At 38.3% G+C, this 23,114-nt stretch overlaps 1 protein-coding gene across 19 annotated transcripts in view; it reads left to right on the forward strand.

The window, feature by feature from the left end:
* Positions 1-23,114, forward strand: part of ANKHD1 (ankyrin repeat and KH domain containing 1) — a 119,187-nt gene that overhangs the window by 64,326 nt on the left and 31,747 nt on the right. For 16 of the 19 annotated variants that reach the window (XR_012654310.1, XR_012654311.1, XM_075056830.1 and 13 more), the window contains 6 exons: positions 3,624-3,711; positions 4,324-4,451; positions 4,618-4,761; positions 5,446-5,548; positions 14,983-15,726; positions 22,883-23,028. Coding sequence is in view for 17 of the 19 variants with exons in the window: in XM_075056830.1 (XP_074912931.1) it covers positions 3,624-3,711; positions 4,324-4,451; positions 4,618-4,761; positions 5,446-5,548; positions 14,983-15,726; positions 22,883-23,028 (1,353 nt within the window). In the remaining 2 variants the exon portion in view is untranslated. The remainder of the gene's footprint in view (positions 1-3,623; positions 3,712-4,323; positions 4,452-4,617; positions 4,762-5,445; positions 5,549-14,982; positions 15,727-22,882; positions 23,029-23,114) is intronic. The other 3 variants (XM_075056832.1, XM_075056827.1, XM_075056828.1) reach the window with 1 other exon arrangement.

A 23,114-nucleotide genomic window follows, 5' to 3' on the forward strand; every position in this document is an offset into this window, starting at 1 on the left:
GTTAAACCTGTTAGTACATACCTAGCTTCCTGTAAGGTCTTCTGTTTTCAGATATTTACTTTAAACTAGAGGCCTAGTTCAGTTTTTAGGTGCTTCTGAAATACTGGTTTGCTACATATCTCAGGAAGGTTATCTGGGACAATTAGGTTGGTAACTGCTAGAATACTGTATCTCTTGATAGGAGTTCAATCTTGAAAATTACCAAAGTGGCATAGTATTAAGAACTGTATTGTCTGGCTATTGTCTGGCATCAAAAACTTTGTCTAAATCATTTTGCTTAGAATAACATTTAGATTTCCGTTAAATATTCACTGTTGTCATGGATGAGAGAGGCTTGTTGAAGAGAGCAGTTGGACCTTTACTTTGAAAACGCAAATTTTGTTCTAGAACTTTTAAATAACAGATGACAGTGGAAACTCGAGAAAAATATCCTAGTGAATACTTGCCAACCATGAATACTTGTGAATCAAGGAGAATAATGGGGGCGGGAAAGCCCTTATGTAACTGATCTTGGAATTGCCTGAAACAGAGAACTCAAAAGTCAAGAATAAAAAAATATCAATGATTGTCATTAGATGCTTCTGATGACACTGCTTTTGCTCTGCTGTCTGAAGTATTCATTTGTCTAGAAAGGAAATAATTATTAATGAGTGGATTCGCATCTCCTTTTTGAGTCCCAGTGGAAAAGGTTTAGATAATGTAAACTCTTTCCCGATTTGGGTAATAGTCTTGCTTTCCCCTTCCTTTCCATCTGGTACCCAAACCTACAGAAAATTCTTCTCGGGCTTTCTTTCTATTCAAGCAGAACTAGCAGGAGAGCACATTACTCAAGTGTTTAGAGACTGGCTTTTCTAGTCAAAGCTGGCATAGATGTTCTCCTTTATACCTCTTTCTGATCGTACTAACTGCAGTATTTCTCAGGATTGGAGCAGTGAAGAGAGACAGAATACTGTGGTGAGGCCTACAGTGCAGATAGCTGGGGAAAATATGTCTTTGGAGATGAGTACTCCTTGCTAGTTTTTGTTCTTAGAAAATAAGCATTTGCATGTACTTCATATTAATACAAGGAAGAAGCATATTGGAAAGCTGATGAGGGGGATGCTTTTGGACAGCTTTCATGTTGTCTGTCCTGATTTTGATTATCTACTACAGCTAAGAAGAAAAGTCTTTGAAATTTATGGCTATTCTAGGTAAAAGAAAGGATGTGAGTAGACAAAGGCACTGCAGTGGCTCAGCTTCTTGTTTTGGCTTGTTCTAGATGTTTTCCCTTAAAGCTTGAGCTGATGCTGTTAGCCTTTATTAGGGGTAAGTAGAGTGCTGAAGTCATAGAACTAATTTCATCTTAAAATAAAATAAGCATTTCTATCTTCTGGTGTGAAAAATACCATCAAAATGTAATAACTTCTGAAGATCTACAGCAGGTGGGCACACAAATGGTTTAGTATGGCTGAACTGATGATGTGTACAGTACTGCAAGAATTTGAAGTGCATAATAGTTGAGGATCAAGTTCTGCCTGCTTGATGAAGTGACAGTTGGTTAAACTGGGCAGAATAACTGCATTGCATTTAAATGAGGAAGCCTCCTGACATCTGTGTTTAAGACTTCAACAGTGAAGTCTGCTAGGAATAGAGAATGTTACAAATAATGATATCTTACTGCTAGTTATCTAAAATGCTACATTTGAAGGCAATATAGGATGTCTTTCCTCTATCTTGAATATAGCTAAGATGACCTAAAATAAATTTTGCTTCTTGCCATCTTTTGCTGTTGCATCAGTGGGGATTTAGGAATGTGTATTAAATTGTTTGGGCAGCAATGTTCTGGTCCTGCTCAGTGAGTGAAGCGATGTTCAATAGTTCTTTGCATCCATAGCTGCTTTGTGAGTGATTTGCTAGCAATACCAGGGGTTTACTGTGCATAAGGCAAACAGCAGCATCTGGCTTTTTATGTTCTATTGGCAGTGGCTGAGGAAGGCAAAACTATGTCAAATACCAGAGTAAGCATCAGAACTCAAGGGCACGCTACTAGGTCTTGCACATCACAGGGCCACATACTAACATAATTAGTTTTACGTGTCCTGCAGATATTTCTGACATGCAGACAATCCAAAAGCATGCATATATTTATCGACAGCTAAGCAGTCATTTGCCCTGGGAGTGGAAACTACTTATTAAAAAAAAAAAAAAAAAAAAAAAAAAAAAGGTGACTTTAGTAGGTCTGTAAGTAGTAAGGCTTCCTATCTGCATGTGTGCACTTACACATCATACTACCAAGTAAGCAAAGAAATCAGAGCGCTAATGTGGTGTTTAAACATGTGTTAAAGCGGTGTACAATAATACAAAGTTCTTATGAAGGCGGAGGAGCAGAGCATTTCTGCTCTTTCCAAAGCTCACAGGAGAGGGGTAGTGTAACCCTTGTTACAGCAAAGGATTGGTTTGTGTTTTCTGCATGGGGTCTGACTCCAACAGGAGATCCAGTCAAGACACTTCTTCACTGTGGGTATGAACAGAAAGCTAACTTACAGTGCAGCTTGCAACCAAAGCAAGCCATATGACAGAGGACATATGCAGAGTTTTCAGGAATACTGAAACTATGGGAAGGAGTTGATTTGTTCTGTCAAATCTATTTTTGTCCTTTTTTATTTGTAAATAACAGTATCATCCACAGTCAGTACTAAATGTTAACTTTCACTGTCAGATATTCGTGCAATTCCAGAAGTACATAGTGAATTTAGAGCTTGGCTTCCCAGATATTTAATTAAAAAAGCCCATGGTCCAAGTATATTATTGATCAGCCTGAATATTCAGAGCGTAAATACAAACACTCCCTGGAAGACTATGTTCTCTCCCCTTGTTGCTGTGGGAGGGTTGATACATACTAGTCAGCATTCTTTGTGGTATTGATATGTCTACATAGCAGGCAAATTTTCTAGTTCTGTAACTTCTCCAGTGCAGTTGTATTCAGCCACATCCTTCCAATACTCAGAAACTTTTTAAATTAGAAAATTGTTCTTGTCACTCATTTCCTTTTTGTTGGTTTGTATCATCCTTTTGTCTTCTTTCTGCTTTATTCTCCAGTCCTCTTATTCAGAGACTTTTTGTGATCTGCAGTGATTTGTCTCATTTTTGTTGCTGATCCTCTTCAGTGTGTTTTAAAAATGTTGTCTGCACTTCAGACGTTACTGCAGTTTTAAAGGTCTGGCATGCAGTATGTGACAGCTTTCAGAACTATTGCACATCAGTTCATAGTTATTTGTATACTGCCTGATGCTGGATGATATTTCTGTTAAATGGTCTTTCCTTTTTGAGGAGGAAACAAGATGTTACTGTTCTCAAGTATGTTATGCATTTGAAGACTAAAATAAACAGGGCTATGTAAGTAGGGAAACTTCCTTGCGTGATAACAGTATGGATGCGGTCTTAATGCTTTTTGACAGTGTGATTCAGTATTTAAGTTAACAGGAAAATTGATTCCAGTCAGTTTATATTGATTCCAGTCAGCTTATAAGATAGATCTGCTACTGAGACAGGTAATTCTGGTCCCATCATGAGATGGTCCAAAAGCTGAAACAGTGATATAATATTTGCCCATTTATACATCTGTTATTTCTCCTTTACAATAGGAACATGAATCTGAAGGTGGGAGAACCCCACTTATGAAGGCTGCACGAGCTGGTCATTTATGCACTGTGCAATTCCTTATTAGCAAAGGTAAAATACTAGTTTAAATAACTAATTAAAAAACTTAAAATGGCACTTTACTGAATGTTTGTGATCCTTCTTCAAAATTAATCTGGTTGTGTATATGTGAACATTTGTCAAACTGTTAAGGGTTTTTGAATTTCATTTAGTTCATGATACAATGAATCAAAATATTTTGCTACTTTTCCTACTCAGTTGTATAAATTAATAAATAGAATTGAAGTACAGCAAATATTTTCAGTTTCTTAAAAAAAGCACTTCCTCCTTCAGAAAACACACATCCTCAAGTACTGTCTGAAACAGTAAAAACTGCACCATGTAGGGATACTGATAAGTGCTTAGGATGAAAATTTAAAAGTTGTGCTTTGTACACTGTGTTCCTCCTCTCTTACCACTTATGAGGCCCACTGTTACTGTTAGTACTGCCTTGTCTCTACAAGATGAAGAGGATGATGTGTAGAAGCCATCAGTTATTCAAAATCCCTTGCTTTTACCCTAGAAGTCTGTATGAATTAGGAAGAGTAGGAAAGTTTACCTCTATTCCAGAAAACACTGTACTTGTTGATACTTTCTTTTTAAAAGAATTTCCTTGTGTTTAATTCTGAGATCTTCTCTTTATAGGTGCCAATGTTAACAGGGCTACAGCTAATAATGACCACACGGTGGTGTCACTGGCATGTGCCGGAGGCCACCTGGCAGTTGTTGAGCTCCTTCTGGCTCATGGTGCAGATCCTACTCATCGGCTCAAGGTACTCATTTAAAACTATGCATTTATCATAGGTACTGAAAGAACCACGTAGGTGATTTAATGGATTAGTAAATGTGCATTTTTAAATGGTCTAATTCATATCTTATGTGCTACACCAGGTAGCAAAATTCATCTTCTGGCTTTTTATTTCTAAAATCTCACTTCAGGATGGCTCAACAATGCTCATTGAAGCCGCCAAAGGAGGACATACAAATGTTGTTTCTTACTTGCTGGATTACCCAAACAATGTTTTGTCAGTTCCTGCAGCAGACTTGTCTCAACTCACACCTCCATCTCAGGATCAGTCTCAGGTAAGGAATAAGGAATTCTTTTTTAAATATCACTATGAATGTTGCAAAGAAGCATTTTCTTAGTAGTTACCTTCTGAGGTTAATTTAGATGTGAACATGAACAGTGGAAAGAATTTTAAAAAGTCTACGCATTTGAAAATGGTAGAGAGTGAGAAAGTTGATTGGTACTGTCTGCAGCGTCCTGAAGAGTACACGAACTTTGTTCTCTTTCCTGCTCCTTAGACAGGATAGTCCCAAACCTGGTATCTCAAAAGAATATTATTTTCTTGTTTGCGTTTGTTTAGTATTTTGTTTCAACAGTTCCAAACTGTTGTGACAGCACCCCTCAAATGTTGTTGCTGATTTTGTTTGTTATATGAAAGAAAATATATTGTGTAAATTTAGAATTCTGCAGGTTGGAGAGGTAGCTTTCCAGGGGAGTTAGTTGATTAAAAGCCTAAAGATGTTAAGTTTTCCAGCCTACACAACCCAGGATTTTGTGAAGAGTAACATAGTTAACTTTGACATATTATCCACAATAAAATAGCATGGGACAGGTCATACCAAGAGGTAGCATAGCATACACAGTTTGGGAAGCGTGGAATGGAGGTCTGCTGTAGAAACGTATCTTTGTATTAACACTCCAAGATCTGGTTCATTTAAAAGTTTTTTTATCTGAGTGTGTGTCTGTGGCTTTGTTTTAAGGTTCCACGTGTACCGGTGCATACACTTGCTATGGTTGTACCCCCCCAGGAACCTGACAGAACCCCTCAAGAGAACTCGCCACCTCTCTTGGGAGTGGTGAAAGGTTAGTATGTAGCCACTTGGAGAATATATGCAGTTTGGAAACTGATAGGCTGGGGACAATTTTGTTAGAGCTTATGCATAGTATAGTCCACTCCATCAATTCTTGCACACCTCTAATGAAGTATAACTTAAAGTATTTCATGTAGTGCATAGTTTTTGCTTATTTTCTTGTATTCTACAGTAAAGTAACACTGGTTATTCTAATTTTGTTATGCTTATTCTAATTTATTAGAATTATGCTTATTCTAATTTTTTGGAAGAGAATGATGGTGGTAACTGCCATAGTGCAGACTGATAAAAAACTTGAATAAACTCTAGGTGTGGTGTTAACTTTTTAAATATTGTACATTGGTTATCTAGAATAGTTGCAACTGTTGTCCATGAACTTGATATATCAACTTTTTTCTGTTCCTACAGTAGCAATGCAAACACGTTAGCACTGTAAAAAGCCAATGCAGATCTACTTACAGGAGAGTCTTTCTTGTATTAGTTATAGTACTCTTGTAAGTGATCATAACGTCAGGGTTTTTGCTTTGACCATGGTTGAACTGACTGGTTAAAACTATTTGCAGTCATTAAATGATGAATTTAGCAGTTTGTTTCTAGCTATGGGTTCTGTAACAAATTCATCATGTCTGCTAAGTCAGCTCAGAAAGAGCAGCAGATTCTCAAGTGGAAAGTTACAAACTGCAGCTCCTAATGATGTACAGTTTTGAATTTTAAATATTATAGTATCCAAAGTTCTATTAGCTAGCTTTACTTAATTCCTTTATTCTGGAAGTGCTCAGTGCTTCCTAAAACCAACAAACAAAAAAACCCCAAGGGCACAAATGAAGAGAGGAAAAAAATTGTGTACCTAATGGTATTTAAGTGTGCAACCATGACTCTCTCCATGCATATATGCCATGTGTGTGACTTCTCTAATGCAGTTATTGTATCATTTTCTTAGGATATGCAACACTTGATATTTTGGATTTCATAAAAATGAGTACCAAACAAATGAAAAGAATATGCAACTTCTGGTTCAAATAAAACAGCAAAAAGCTATCTACCAGTACGTGCATGCCCTTACAATTAAATAACTATTAGTATTGCGAAGTGGGTTAGTGTTCTGGAAGTACATTTTGTGATGCATAGGAATCAATGAGAGATTAGTTGATACCGAGTCAGAAGACTAAAGTTATAAGTTTAAAGTCTCATGTTATTTAATCAAATTATGCAAAGCAAATAGTTGATTGTAGTTTAAGAAATAGCTCTCATTTAAAAAAAAACAAACCTTATTGCAAATGTCAGCACATACTTTAGGCATGTTTTTAGAAGTACTGTGTCGGAACTGGCACAGAGAGATCTAGTAGTTCTCAGTGTTTCAAGACATGCTTCACGCGTGTCAGCAAAACTAATCTGTGATGCGTTGCAAGAGAAGTAGTAATCTGAAAAGTGTCACTGGGCTGATGAAGCATTCCTGAAAACTTTGTGTGCAAACCTGTTGTGTATCTCAGATCCTTAGGGGAAAAATGGTATTTTTGTGGTAAACGCTGTGTGATGATTGTAGTGATACCACTCTGCTACTTTAACTGTGATAGAGTTAGAGTTCTTTGCTGAACTTCCATTCTTAACTTGTTATACACACGTGGCTTTAATATACCGGACTTTCATTGTTAGACTTCTTAGGAGACGAGGGGCAAAAGAGGGTGTGAATAAAGACGTGTTCATTATTTCCATGGGAGGAGGGAGGGGAAGCAGTTGTAAGTTCTTATGTAACAAAACAGTTTATCCTGGGGAAGACAAATTTCTTGCCTTCACAGTTAGAAGTAGCCCTCTGAGTTTTTGTATAAACTCTTAACTACTTGGAGGAAGGAGAGGAGCACCTAGCCTTCTTAACCTCAATGCAGTCTGATTTTTAAGGACCTGTATTAGTTTTGCAAGAAATGCCATAGTAACAACTTGTTTCCTGAAGAGTTCTTGGCAAGTCAAGTGTAAAACTACAATACACTTGTATGTTACTGTTATGATTCAAATATGTGTGAGGTTTTTTCAAGAGGCATCTAGGGTCTAATTTTGACTTACATTATTATTCTTCAGTAAAGTAAGAAGGCATATGGAATAGTTGGCATTTGAATAATTATTTTAGCAAAGGATTTAATATCAATGTTTAGTAACTGAAAAAAAAATTTCAGAGCTGACAGTGGATCTAGAGAGACTTAGATAAAAGTAGTACACAAAGATGGTAACCTCCTAAAGAGCTGAAGAAAAATCAGGTGAAAGAAGCAGGGAAATTAGTTCACAGGACTGAACAGACCTCAACTCTTACATGCTTAGGAAGGATCGTTTTTAATGCACTACGTTTAGCATGTGTCTATTGTGTCCATGTAAAAGTGAAATCCCAGTGAAGTTGAGCTCTGGGCTTTCATGGGGAGAGGCAGGAGATTCCTTCCCTGGTGTTTTGTACTTGCTGCTGCCCTCATTTGAATGTGGTCAGAATTGCTCGGCAGCCAGCAGCAATTCTGATGTGGCAGCTCAACACGGAGAGCCTTTTGGCTAGAAAAAACAAATGTGCTATTTCTGCAGGAGCAGAGGGTCACTCTTGCTTTATACTGCAAGGGGTGTAAAGCACAGTGGCTATGATGCAGCTCCAAGTGCCCCTGCATCTCGTTCCCTGGGGCGAGGGGTCTCGGTGCCCAGCATGTGAAATGGTCAAAAGGAATGCTGTTGGATTTCTTCAGGAAATCAGCTGGTGTAATAGTGTTGCTGTTGATAATCTTGTCTAATTTGCAAATGCAAGCTAACGTTTAGTAAGAGTGAGATCTGAAGCTCCCAGCAGTGTCTGTGATTCTGCCTTAGTCTTTCGCAGAGTGTGCCTGGTGAGCGGAGTGGCTTGAACCCGCGGCATATTTTTAGAACATTATTGAAAAACAACACACTAGTGCAACAAGAGGATGCTCAGGAACTCTATGGAAAGCAGCAAGATTGTTTTCATAGTTGAAATATTTGAACTATGTAAGGTGTTTTTAAACATGTCAAAATTTAAAGTAGTCTATTTTTGGAGGCTGAGGTGTCTGTTATTTTGTAAGTTTTTCTCCAGCTTTGCTTTACTTAATAGCTAATCTGAAATTGTGCTTACAAATGAACTAATAGGCCTTAACTGAGTGCTTAAAACCTATCAACATGCTGTCATTAGACTTCTCTACTGTTGTTTTTAAGTGGGCAGTAACTTGCAGTGTTTCTTATTTGGGGTGCATGTTTTCTTAGAATTCCAGAAGATGTAATAGACTTAAGTTATTCATGTGAAAGCTGCCTACGTCTGCCTTTGATCCTTGGGAAGGAGGCCAGAGTTCCCTTAAAGTTGAGTAGGATTTTTGGAATCTGTAAGCTTTTTAAGTTAGACCTTCAATATACGGTATCCCCTGTATCCCCATGCTAAATCTAACAGTCTAATGGCTTGGAGAAAGGAAAGAAAAACAAACTCCACATAGCTTCAGTAGCTACAAATTCAATAAATATTTTATACTCCAATATCTGACTTTTATGCCTAATACTGAGTTATATACTGGCAGAGATCTCATACATTGTGTGATTTAATTGAAATAGGGGCCAGGTTAACAGTAGAACTAGAAAGATTATATTGTTTTCATTGAGGTGAAGGTATTAAAAAGGCAAGCTGATATTCTTGCTTTCCCATTCTGACTCCTTTCAGACTTCTCTAGTGCACAGTCCAGCTGCCTGTTCATTGTTTCATGTGCTTCAACATCTTCTCATTAACTCTTGCCACTTCCTCCGTATTTTCTGCCTGGCTCAGCAACTGACCCAGTTATCCAGGATGAGTTACCAAATGAAATGTAACAGTCCATGCTTCATGGCTTTCTAACTTCACTAGTACTTTCTTAGTAGACTTACAGACTTGTTATTCTTTTATGCAAATCTTTAGCAGTGCAAGCAGATGATTTAAAATCAAGACACGTGTAGGTCCCTATGAGCACAAACGTATAAAAATCTTTTCGCAGTGATTCTTGAAATTCTGCTCCTTTGAAGCTTCAGTCACCTGCTTGCCACCGACTAATTTAATTACATCTTAGCAATTTTCCAGTTAGATACTGTCAAGCCACCAGAGGAAACTTGGGAAGATGACTAATACTGGAAGGTAACTCATGTTTTTGACTGGCAGAAAGTCTGGCTTGGTTTCAGCCATGTAACCGTTGCCTGTTGGATATCATTGCACCTCTTCCCTGCAAGTTTTCCATAGAAACAGCTGCAGGAGTGATAAAGATTGGCAAAAATACTGCATGGTTCACAGGAGGAATGTAGTGAAAATACAAACTCATCTCATCATTCAGCCCTCCACAAATTGTCCTGTTCTTTTTAAAGAAGAATTCAATATGTATTAAAAACAACGTAGTGGATGAATTTACTTGGAAAAAGTAGGCTATTTTTTTATTGCCCAATTAGCCAGATTATATAATACTGTACTTTGCATTTGTTTGTATATGGATTGACTGATTGTTTCCCCAGGTTCTTAGAGCTGAATTTCTTACTGTTATGAATTACAGTTAAATATAGAATTTTCATGAAAATTCAATATTGAACTCATCTTATTCCTGTTGATGAGGCTGGTGAATTTTAATTGCAGACTGCAAATCTAATTCTCGACTTCTGAGTGAAGTCAGATTTTTAAAAAACCCTAAAGTGCAGGAACAGTGGAAAAGCAATTCTGTTAACAAAGCATAAAGATCTTAGTATAGATTTATGCTTCCTGACATCTGTCTTTTGTGAAGTGAGGAACAGACTCAATCTGGGGGTTTTTGGTTGGTTGTTTTGGTTTTTTGTTTGTGTTTTTTTGTTTTTGTTTTGGGTTTTGGGGTGTGGTTTTTTGTTTGTTTGTTTGTTTTCAAGTTCTAGGTAATATTACCTATCAGGATGACATGGTGATTCATACAGCTTTATATGCTAGGCATTGGTTCCAGCAGAGAAGATGTATTTCAATGTACAAATGTGTATCACACAGTTGACTTTTTTCCTTGTTGCCATTTTTTTTATACTGGAAAAATCTTTTAGAATTTAACTTTTTTGATTCGGATCCACTCTTCTTTTTTTTTTTTTTTCTTTTTTTTCTTTCGTTTTTCTTTTTTTTTTTCTTCCCCATTTAACAACTCTAAGGAGCTGTCAACAAGTTCCAGAATTTCATCTAATAAAAAGTAAAGTATAATACAACTGTTTCAGGTGGTGGCTAAGATGAAAACCACTAAGCTGAAATGCAAGTTGTGTTGACAGAAACTTCCTGAAGAGTATAATGGTTTGTAAAAACAAACCTTTGGTCTTTTTAATTTTCTGAAAAGACCTTAAAAATAAAGTAGTGATTTTTCTTAAACTTTCGTTGCTTGCTTTAAAATACAACAAATGTCTGTCCTTGCTAATTCATCAGTTAGTGCTTTTAGGGTAAGATCTGAACTAGGCTTCGTTTAGGTTAGAAAATTACTTATCTACTTCATGTTTCTCAGACACTTCCTTGGAGTAAATTTCTCAGTCCTCATACTTGCAGAGGATGGCACAAGTACCTGTCTGTGCTACTGCTCTAAAGTACGAGGCTGTCATTTGGGTCTTAGCAACTGTAGATGGTACATCTAATAACAGTGTCATTGGGGTAAATAAGCTAGTTTTAGGTAGGTTTATTTTGGACCGACACCATCTCATCTGTGCTGCTCTACTCATTGTGAAAGGGCATATAAATTACTTCTTTCTTGGAAGAAGATGACATCCTATAGATTAGAAGTCAGGGCTAGAAGAGCAGGTTCCTTGAGAACCATAAGCACACAGGATGAAATATGGTGTCAGACTTGTTTGTAGGCAGCAACCCTATAAAGAGTGAATGTGTTTTAAGCAAACTTAAATTAGAAGAGTTTAATTGCTTAGGAGAGCCACCTGAGGACTATAACTATGAAGGTTATTTTTCCAAACTCTTGTCCACAGTGTCTAGATGTCTAGGACCTTTAAATGTTACTTGCAGCCAGAAGACATTAAAAACTGGTAATGGTGTCCTCTCTGCATATTAGTGGATGCTCAAGAGACCAGTAATGGTGCTTGGGGGATGCTCATTTGGGTGAATGGACTATTGCAACTGAGGGACTTAGGAGATTATCTACAATGTACAGGAGAAGTACAGGAGATTTCCATAGGAAACATTTAGCACTCATTTCCTGGAGAGAATAAGAATTCAGAGAAATGGATGGGAAGCTGCATTTGTGCAGAGTAGGTCTTGCCCTAAGTTGTGTGTGTGGGTCAGAAAACTTGCTGAAGACATGTGCGTGCCTTGTAGGAATGGTGGTGAAGGCTGAGTTGGTCAGGTTAGGGACCAGAACCTGTGGGAATATGGAAATATAAGTAAAAGAGCAATTGGTGCTACTGTTCACAAAATAAATCGGGAAATGGTCGTTTCCTTACTCTGTGGCTTTTCTGGTGTGCCCATAACCACTCTGGGTTTTCTGTCAACCAAGCAATTCTTTGTCCTATAATTTTGATTACCTGATGGCAAGCGGTATTTGTGTAGCAACATCTGGATTTCATTGATCTTGGCTCTTCATTTCATACTAAAGAAGTCTTCTAAAAGTGGCCAATACAGTTGCTTTACAGGCTAAATTGACTACTTAATATTGCTAATAATTAATTTTGTAGTAGGTTGATTGTGTAGAAGATTGATGCTCCACCAAAAAGATAAACTGGAGGGGTGGTGGGAAGCTGAAGTAACTATGATCAGGCCTATGATTGGATTTTTAAGTCTCACTGCACTGTATTTCAAAAGTGAAAGTATAAAGTAGTGTCTTCATAATTATTTACTAAAATGGGCACAGTATTTTTCAGGATACTGTAATATAGATGAGATTTGGATAAAACAGGAAATGGCTACTTTAAATACTTCAATATTATAATACTATATTATAGTGCTTATGTATTCAAAGCTACCAACAGTGTCTTCTCCACCTCTGGTTTGAAATGGCTGTTCAGGAGTGCATGTCATGTTTAGCAGATCTTTCTTCCTGCCCCTTGTCCTCTTCCAGTATCCCCAAAATTACCAGTTGCAACTATTTTCTGGCATGGAAAGGGGTGATCTGGAACCTGAAAAGTGGCCCTGTTAACTAATTAGAAGCTGATTAAAGTAAATCTCTGCACCTTTTCTGGAACTTGAGAGCCCAACTCTTCACTTGCTGGTTTCCTAATGCCTGTCTTCAGAAACTGTCCCAACTTTCAATGGTCATTCCTGATCTGAGCTACTGTCTGGGGAGTGCTGCCTGTTGTGAGACCAGCCCTGGGCTCCTCTACCCAGTCCAGGTCTTGATATGAGGCTGTAATTCTGCTCTTTACTTTCTCTTGTGCTTATAGAAAAGTTTTCCTATGACAGGCTTGTTGTCTCCCCAGGTGGGACTTAATTGAGAGCGACAATATTGGTACTGTATTATTTCGGGGCTCTTTGAACTGCAGCTTTTCTTTCCTCCAGAGTGATGGAAGCTGTCCAGAGCTGCCAGATCGTGGGAATGCTTTGTGTTAGGATGGAAATGAGATACAGTAACCTTAGGAACAACATTAAACGGAGCAGTGCAAAGGGTTCCCATCTTAGTCATATCTTAAAGGCAGGGTTAATTTGCAGTTAGGTTACTATAATGTTTCTGCCACTTCAACAGTGGAGCAGCTTAGTTTCAAAAGACACTAACTGACTTTTATTAGTTTCTAACAAAGATATAAACAAGCATTTCAGAGATTTTTGGTGAGTTCAAATGTATTTTTCAAGTGTAGCCTAATGTAAGTCACACTTTTTAAAATGAAAGGATAACTGTATAAACCCCAAGTATGCTAGAAAGCCAAATAGCCAGCAGCTTATAGCAGACTTGAGCTAAATATCCACCAGCTAGCACAAAGCAAGTTATTGTTAAACTTTAGTCAAATTCTTTATTGTCTTCCAAGAAATTGTCTTGGGACTCACTTATGGTTTAGAGACAAAATAACAGTAGTGGTTGGAATAGGTGTTCAGCTGGAACTACTGACCTGTACAAGGCAGCTGTGTAAAGTACTGAGCTGGAGAAGGGGCTTACTGAAGGGTGTCTACAGTGTTTGTGGGATGCTGGGGTATTTCCTGGGGTCATTAAGATTTTTGTTGTTTTCCTTAAATTTAGATATGGCTTGCTTTCACTCCAGAGGGTCTAGTGAAAGTATTCAGCACAGAGTTGGTTCAATTCTATTTTAATATCTGTTGTTCCTCTTTATAAGAGAAAATTCTCTTTTAAGAGAAAATTCTCACATTTGTTTGCTTTTTCAATTAGTTCCTCAAAAAAAGATTCATTTCAGAGTGAGGTGTATGTGACTCCTGTTTTGACAGCGATGCAAAATGAAGTCACTTGTGAGTTAGTATTTTGGTGTACAAGTTTTAATTCCCTTTTTAATGATTAATTGTATGAGTCTGCTTTGTAAATATTCAAGGTTTGGATTTGGGGTTTTTTTTTGGTTGGTGTTTGGGGTTTTTTTTAAATCTACATGTATTATTGTTTGGGTATAGTAAATGAGTGTTATTGCAGAAAATTATTTGATCAGGCTAAAACCTTCCATATTTTTAATTAAAATTTCTTACACTGAAGTCATAATTAAAATTTCAGCACTTAATAGATTCCTAAGATCTGACTGGATGCTTCACAGACTTGGCTTTCAGGAAAGCAGCCTTGGGTTGCTTGACGGCAGTGAGCACTCAGAGAAGTGCTGCCCTGGCTTGGTGTTCCTTGCTAGATTCGTGTTGAAGATTATTTTTTAATAGTGAGCAGAATTGTTAATTTGTTACTGGAGAGAGAGAGGCAAGCAAACTGTTAATTTTGCCTCAGAACTTTAAAAAACATGCTAGAGCTTCAAAATACATTTGTATACATTAATTCTACGCTGGTAGGATTCTGTTTGGAATGTAAAGGTGGAATGCTATAGTCTTTAGAGAAATACTAGTTCAAAATACTGATCTTACTGTAGAGTTAGTCTTCTCTTAAATAGAGACTAGTTTGCTTGTAACCTTGCTGTTGGAAGTTAGCCTCTGGAAAATAGTTTGATTGCTCTGCACACCAGAACAACTTTGGGAACTCATTAAATTATTTAAATTGCCTTGCTCTTCTTGCTGATTTCACTTCCCGGATATGCATTGTCATGTATGTCAGAAACCATAAAGGTTCCTTATTCCTTAAGATTAAAATAGCTGTGTCCAAAGGGATATTAGGATCAATATTGAAAATTCCAGCTATATGCTTTGTCCTTTCTTGTCTTAACATGGAGTGTAGGGTTTACCTTTCTGTGGTTTGACAGATGTGCAGTGTTAGTTGTAAAGTTTGTTTTTTTTTTTTTTTTTTTTTTGGTGGGTGAGAGGGGAGGTTTGGGGTATCTTCAGCATGGCATTTTTTCAAACATTTTTCATGTGCTTAGGTGCATCCAAGCAGAAGTCAAGTTCCCTGCAGGTAGCAGATAAGGACCTACTGCCACCTTTTCACCCATACCAGCCTTTGGAATGCATAGTAGAAGAGACTGAAGGCAAGCTGAATGAACTTGGACAGAGAATTAGTGCTATTGAAAAAGCACAACTTAAATCATTGGAATTAATTCAAGGTGAACCTTTAAATAAAGATAAGATTGAAGAACTTAAAAAGAACAGAGAAGAACAAGTACAGAAGAAGAAGAAAATATTGAAGGAGCTGCAGAAGGTGGAAAGGCAGTTGCAGATGAAAACCCAACAGCAGTTTACCAAAGAATATTTGGAGACCAAAGGTCAGACAGACACACCACTTCCCCTGCAGCAGCAGTGCCCACTTACAGGGGTCTTCCCAGAAGTGGAAGCTGATAAGGGTCTGCCAGAGGATAACATTTCAGGGTTACCTCAGGCTGACACAATCTTGTCTAAAGATGACGAGCAACAACAGTCTCCACCACCTGCTGAACAAATAGAGTTTGTCCCTATCCAGCCTTTGCCAGCACCGCAATGTAATTTTTCTGGTAATTTAGGTTATAATGGGACAGAGTCTCTTGAACTTCAGAAAGCATTAGGGAATCAGCACAATGTAGGACAGCAGCAGCAAATTGCTGGGCAGGGGCTCTTAGTTCAAGAACCAGACGGATTAATGGTTGCCACTCCAGCACAGACGCTTACCGACACTCTTGATGACCTAATAGCAGGTGGGTTAAGAAATATACCTATTTTTGCGTTAATTTGTGTGCTCAGTTTCCCTCTCTCTCCTTCCCTTCAAAAACATCTTGGGGTTTTCCAGTTTGGGAATACTTGCTTAAGAATAAAGTTCCTGATTAGTGCTATTAATCCTAACAGTGACTTCCAATTCTAACATGAGACTTTTAAATATCTTTTTTCCAAAGTGCAAAACTTCCTGTACTGGAGACCTGTTTCAGCCCCTTTGGCCTCATCTTTTTCTGTGCTTCTTTAAAAAGCCTTATCATGAGTGATGAGTAGTGCCCATTAGGAAACCTGAAAGCGTGACAGTTTTATATCTTCTTTAGAATTTTCTGTACAGGCTTATACCTCAGTGACTTTCTTCGGTGTAATAGTCATCTCTAGAAAAAGCCAAATTATTGTCACTTGAATGGACAAATATGTCCCTCTCCTTGCTGCTCCATGTGCTGCTATGGTTTACACACAACCTGGAATCCGCATACAACCGCTCAGTTCTGTAATGGCTTGTGTTTTCAGAATACCCTCTAAACCCTGGTTGTTGTACAGGAATATCTGCTTATTAGATATAACATATGGCAAAAATGTGTCCTGTTATCTGGATGAAAAGCAAAAATCCAAACATACTTCCATTTGTTGATAACGGTGTGAAGAGGAATGGAAGTTCCCACACATTGGGTTGTGTGAGTCCCCTTGTGGAAAAAGAAGCATTGTTTTGGTTGACTTCGTTTCATGGATTTGACTAGGATTGCTGGAGGTATGTAGGATATAGTCAGTGTTGTTTGGTCTGTAGTTTTTTTTAATTCAGTGTTTTTCAACTTTTCTTTGCACCTTGTGTCTGTCCCTCAGCCCTTATTTTCCTATCTTCCCACACCCTCTTCATAGTCACTGCACTGTCCTCTTAAGTTCATTTCAAGGTTGTAGAAATGTTTGGTAAGACCTTTTGCCCAGCCTTTCCTGTGAACTTTTAGAATGTTAATTGCATCAAGCTCATGCAAGTCAAGACTACCTGCAACTTGCAACCTCCCATGGAAGCCATAGTTGGTGGAATAGTGGGGTGTGTTGTACCAGCTCCCTTCAGCTATACAGTGTAATTCAAAGAAATCCTCTTGTATTATAGAGAATTGGTCTTAGTTCCCCCTTTTCTGGTATGGCGTGCCTCCCCCACTCTACAATGGTCATCAGAGTGTTCAACCAACATCAAAACAAAAATGCAATTGGATTATTCTTGATTTTTATTACTCAAGATTTAGTACTGGAGGGTGTGAGGAGAAAAATTTGAACGGTTAATGGAAGACATAATCAACAAGGTCTTAATCTTTGGAGTGGTTCCTGTTGCTGACAGTTTAACGTATCTAGCACAAGGCCATGTAGTATATATCCTTTCATGGTTAGCAGCTGCGTATTACATCCAAAATATTCAGTGCACCCAAAATGAAAAACCACTGCCATCAGCTGACTGCGAGAACTGTGCCATTTGCGAAAAGATTGCAAACAACCAAAAAAACTTTATCTTAAAAATAATTTTAAAACCCCTATGAATAGACACTGATTCATTTTCTGAAACCGTTTACTGTTTTTGCTAAGTAATTAAAGACATTTTTTCCTAAGAAATGAGATTTACTCATTTCAAAAATTGATATAAAAAAGCATGCTCTTCTACAACTATTAGAAACTATATTTACAGAAATGCAACTCAGGGAAACTTTAGCTGCCCAATTCCAGAAGCTCCTGCAAAAATGTATTGATGTTGCTTTTATTGAAATATATTTTCTTCTGAAATTCTTAAGTTAGTTTTACTTCCCTCTCTACAAAAAAATGTTGGAAAACAATTGGATATTTTGCTCACTTCTAAAATCCAGACTGCGTAAAAGTCACCCCATCATAAATTATAATCCTACTATGTCTCAGATTTATGTACATTTAAAAACAAAATGTAAATCTACCTACTCATACTCCAAACTCTTTGATCCGTATTTAAAATTCAATTGACCTTTTTCCACAAACTTGCCCATTAGTCCTTAATTTTGTAAAGAAATTTTGAGCAATAAAAACTGTTATGAGAACTGATTTTTACATGCGTGCTACAGATGCCAGATAAAATTGTTAAGGGGCTTTCACCTGGTGCGTGGGAAGTCTGTCTCTTAAAGAAGTTGTGTCTTGCCCTCGGGTGTGCTGATGTCTCCCTTGATCACAGTACCTACCACTGGTGGAGCTGCAGTAATGGTGGTGAGTGACTCTTGGTTTAGAAGAGATAGCAACATTTTTATTCCTGCCGAGTATTCCAGTTTGTATTAGGTCTACTTCAGAAGAACAGAAATGTTAAATCGGCTTTTTGCCCTCTGCACTGAAACATCTTTTACTGTCGCTCTTACCAGTGGCAATATAAGAGGCAAATTGTTCAAAGCCTCGGTTGTAAGGGAAAACTTGCATTTCTGCAAAGCCTCAAATCTGTATTTTGCTGACTACCTTAATTGTGACAACATACATAAATGGAGTATTTATCTTGCCAGTCTGCTGGCATAATCTGTCAGCTGATAGACGTTGAGATGATCAATGTCAAGGTGTGAAGTGCTGGAAGTCTTGCTGGCAGTCAGTCACTGGTAGATGTGTACCTGAGTCCCCTCTTCCATAAAGCTATGCAGAAGTAACTGAGTAACCTTTGGAAAGTCAGGTAAAACCTGAAAGTGAAGCAGCTCTTTCCACTCCAGAATGTTCTGTTCGTAAAGGAGTTTTTTAGATGTGCTGAAGCAAAAATCTTGCAACTAATCCTATCTTTGAAGGTGTGACTTGTTACAGTCAAAATTTTAATTGGGTTTACAAAAGAGATACAGACATTGTGCAGTTTAGAGTGGGAAAGCAATAAAATTAATTTGGATCACAATTTCCAATGGAAGAGGATGTTTTGGATCTAATTTTCATTACCCAGTACCCATTTGGTTTCTTAAAGCATCTTGTCTTGCATAGTTGGAGTTTCATTTCAGTTCACATTATGCATTTACTGTAGTAGATTTCTCAGTTGGCAGTATCTGAATTGAGGCTTTTTTGCTGTTTTAGGGTATTCAAGTTGAGGAACTTCCTTTTCTTTGTTACTAGGTTTTGTCTCTAGTTGGAATATTTTTATTCTTGTTTGTTCTACTCGGCTGGTATTTTTAGTCAGGAGGTGGCATCTCTGTGTGCTTCTGTCTGACTCTCTTCCTGTGAGCTCCCATTTGTATACTGAAATTCCAGGCGTGTTTTGACAAACTTTATTAACTCTTGGTTGGTTCTGAAATTCTGGTTGTGGTCGGTTATACAGAAATATGGTACTTTTAAGGTAATGATTTGGAAGGTGACATCTGAGTTACTGTATTTAGGATTGCTGTTCAGAGTAAAACTGGTTACTAGGATAATCTGGAGTGTGAAATGGTGACTCATAAAATGAGATGCAGTTACCAATGTGCAAAAGCCTCTGTGCAGTAACATGTTACTGAGAAGCTGCACGGACAGGCTGAAAGACTGCTCAGTCATGAAAAAGGATTGTTTTCTTTGTCCTGAAAATCCCAGTTCTTTTGAGGAAGCAGGAGCTGAAAGATGCAGCTTTGGACTACAGCTGCAATCTTATCCAGAGCTGCTTGCTCAAGGTTCTGCTGATGCCTCCAGAGTCATACTTAGATAAAATACTAAGTTCCTGCTTCCTTTTGCCTTACTCGTGTTTCCTCTGATATTTTTTCATAACTTTGGAAAATAGTCACCCATGTCTTTGGAGACCTGTCTCCAACTTCACACTGATTTGAAGAAAGCCCCTTTGGAAAGTTGCAAGCCCTTCTTAAAATGTGAAGAACCTGGATTTTTGTCCTGTGTAGAATAATATTTTTTTTTAATACAAGTCTTTTGAATATCGAAGTCTATGGAAATGTCCAAAACCTATGTCACAAAATAGGTACTTTATAAAGATCCGAGGTACGCATTGTGAAATTTGATTTTTTTTTTTTAACACCCCCCCCCCCCCCCCCCCCCGTCAATGCCTGGCTATCAGTGTATTTATCAGTACCCTTCCTGGTGAAAAGACAAAACGCCTGTTAAGTGGGAAGTAATCTGCATGGTGGAAAGTTTTCCCCCTTGTCTTCTCAAAGGGTGGAAGCCACACATTTTTCTAGACTGTTAAAATCCTGTGGCATGGCATAAAGATGCTGAAGGTGATCCTCCCCCACAGCTGCCTTTATACCCTCCAGCTAGCCTTTCCCCTTGGAGTCGAGGGCAGTGCCAGTGCTGCTGTCCACTGCCGAGCTGTGGTGCATTAATGCCAATTATTGAGATGAAAGTCTGGAGTGGGTATGGTAATATTCCTCCTTGGGGAGAATGCACATTAGCTTCTGGCATTGTGAGTATGACCTGCTAAAGACTAGTGATGCGCTCGACTTCCCTGGGGCTGGTGTCAGACTGATGAAGCCATCCCCAAGGACATAGCTGGGCTTCTCCTGGTAGCAGGAGGCAGAAGCAGAGAGGCGGCTCTCCTGTTGTGTCCTGTCAGTAGGATGACCTTGTCTCCCTGGATGGGATTCGCAGGAGCAGTAGCTGCCCCACCTCCCATGATTGACGTTGATAGTCCGGAAACGGACTTGGGGAAGTACAAGTTAACTCCAATTTCGTACAAATGTATGTGAAGGCATGTTGGAACCATTTTTGCAAGGTCATCTTTGAGTTAAAAATCTATATGATGTTGTGTAACTTAGGTGGCGCTTAATCAGCCCCATGGAACTGGAGGTAGAAGTTCTCAGATGTGTTTTGCTCCGCAGAGCATGAATTACATTGATGCTCCATTGGGCCAGCTTGCCAGCCACAATAAGAAAATTACACTTTTAAAAATCCTGCAGTTTTGTAAACTCAGTAGTTATAGAGGGGATGATTAATCAGTGGGTGCTATAGGACTATTTGTTGTTAAATTTTATTTTAAGCAAGAGTTTGGGGTATCAGTACAGGGTTTATCTGCATTTCTGCTGCCTGTGATGTTCCCTCTCACATTTGACATCGCTGTCACTGTGCATGTGAACTGCTTAGTGCACACTCATATGTTTCAAGCACATGATGAAAGTCTAAAGTGTGCAAGAAGTACTTGGACATCTTCAGTCATCGTTTTGAAATGTAGAGAATTTGTAGAACCTGTTTTATATTACATTAAGGACCCTTAAACTAGCTCAGTGGAGTTCCTCTGCACACCCCTGCTTTGCACAGCACATGCACGTGTTTTTAGCTGTATCTATAGTTGCAAGATCTGAAAGCATTGAGCCAGTGTCTTTCATGAGGAAGGACCAGTTTGATTTAATATAAGTCCTTAACAGGGTGGTTCAGTGTCTTGTATTTTGGAAGGAATAATTGTCAGAAATCTAGTTAGTATCTTGCACTTCAGTGCATTGAGCAAGAAAATAATTGTATTGCATTAATTAATGCTCATCTGCTGCTATAAGTGGGAATCCATAGTAAGCAGATGAAGTGTGGGAGCTTTTATATTTGAAACTTTTAATACAAACCTGGTTTGCTCATGAAGGTTGTAATGTGAAACAGAAGTCTACTCTGAATTCAGATACAGTACTTTGTTGCTTAAATGTGGTAGCCAAATGTTAATGCTGGTTTTTGCCCATGTGCCAAGGAGAATGCTTTATTTAAAAAATACAACTGAAAACTATCACCTCCCAAAATTTCAGTGGCATACATCCCCCCACACACACCTCCCCTCCGTGTTTCCAGAACCCAACTGAAGTGACCCATCTAAACTTGCTCCAGTCTGTGTTTCCTTTCTTGCGCATATGCAGTTCTATAGGGTGAATTAGAGGTATTAGTGGTCATGTTGATGATTTTTCTAAGACTTTTCTGTCTGCACCGTTTTCCTATGAGTAATTGCTGGTATGTGATTTGTCAGTGGAATCAGGAAGGTTGAGCTGAGAAGGGTTTGCAAAATTTCTTTGAGTTGTACACAGGTTTGAGTTTATCCTTTGTCTTCCCTTGTTGCTTGAAACACTTGGACAAAAGCAGAGTGCTGCTGCTTATTTCTTACCTGCAGTTGTTAGTGTTTTCCATTGTTTGCTTGTTCTAGGAATAATACAAAATACTGTGTGTTTTGGAATAATTAAAGCTAACCAGGTATTCCATCTAACGAGGCTGCACAGTATAGAAATGTGGCAATCCAGCAGTGACAATACTTGTCAAATCCAGCTGCTGTATTAGCATGGCTTACAGTAGTTAAAGTGCACTTATAGGTAGTGCACAGGTTTGTTAGACCTTCCTGCTGAGTAATCCCAGCCGAGCCTTAGATTTGTTTGGGCTCCCCTTGGACTCTCATTTGGTTACAAAGGCAGCCAGAGATCTTGGCCCTGTGGTATATATGTGCAGGGATATTTCTCTGCTAGTTCTGGTAAAGCTTCATTTAAAACTAGTTTAATAAAATCTGATTCTCAATTATCAATTTTAAAAATTTTTTTTTTTTTTAAAAAGATGATAAAGTTGCATTCCTTGTGTCCCTGAGCTGTGCTAGATCTTCAGCATGAAATCTTTTACAGGCTGTGGATCAATGAGAATAAATTTTAGGGAGCACAGACAGTTTTCAGCTTTCTTATTTTTATTGACTGCCCCCTCCTGTCTGCTTCTCTTCCACCCTTCCTGGGTTGTTTTAATTCTGAAATGTGATTAATGGCGTAAGTTGCTGTCAGTCATCTTGCTTTGAAAACCTTCTCTGGAGACTAGGTGTGCACTAACCTTTACATGAAAAACTTTTGCATTCCAGAATGAGACTGTATTTCTGAACATAGGTTTATGTTTTAGCAATAAATCATTTGCCTGCTTAGACTGAGCATATGATTGAACTCTAACAGTGAAGTTTACAACTTGAAAAGGATAACTAATATCTTCATAATTCATACTCGTAAGGCATACAGACTAATTCATAAAATTATTTTCTAACTTAAAACAGTTTGGTGACGATGCTTACACTTTTTAACTGCTGGAAAGCTTCTTTGCGCAAGACACCAACTCGTTTGTTTTCAGGAACACTTAATTTGTTTCCCCCCATTACTGTTTTGATGTTAGACCATTGCAGTTTTACGGGACTAAAGATTTTTCATATAAAATGTGGCATTCCTAAGAGTGGATTAATAACACAGTGTTACTTTTCAGCTGTGAATAGCAGAGTGCCCAGTGGCTCCACCAGCTCCTCGCACACTACCGAATCCCCTACGCCTGAGCCTTGTTCACAGGCATCGAGCAATGTGCCCTCACAGTCGGTGCTCCCTATGTATCCTTCAGTTGACATCGATGCACATGTGAGTAATTGATTAACTGCAATTGGTTTTGAGTTAGTTTGCTTTCTGATAAGTTCTGAACGGAAAAAAATTAATCTAGTACTGTC

This window comes from Buteo buteo, chromosome 24 (genome assembly GCF_964188355.1).
Source record: "Buteo buteo chromosome 24, bButBut1.hap1.1, whole genome shotgun sequence".
Taxonomy (NCBI): domain Eukaryota; kingdom Metazoa; phylum Chordata; class Aves; order Accipitriformes; family Accipitridae; genus Buteo; species Buteo buteo.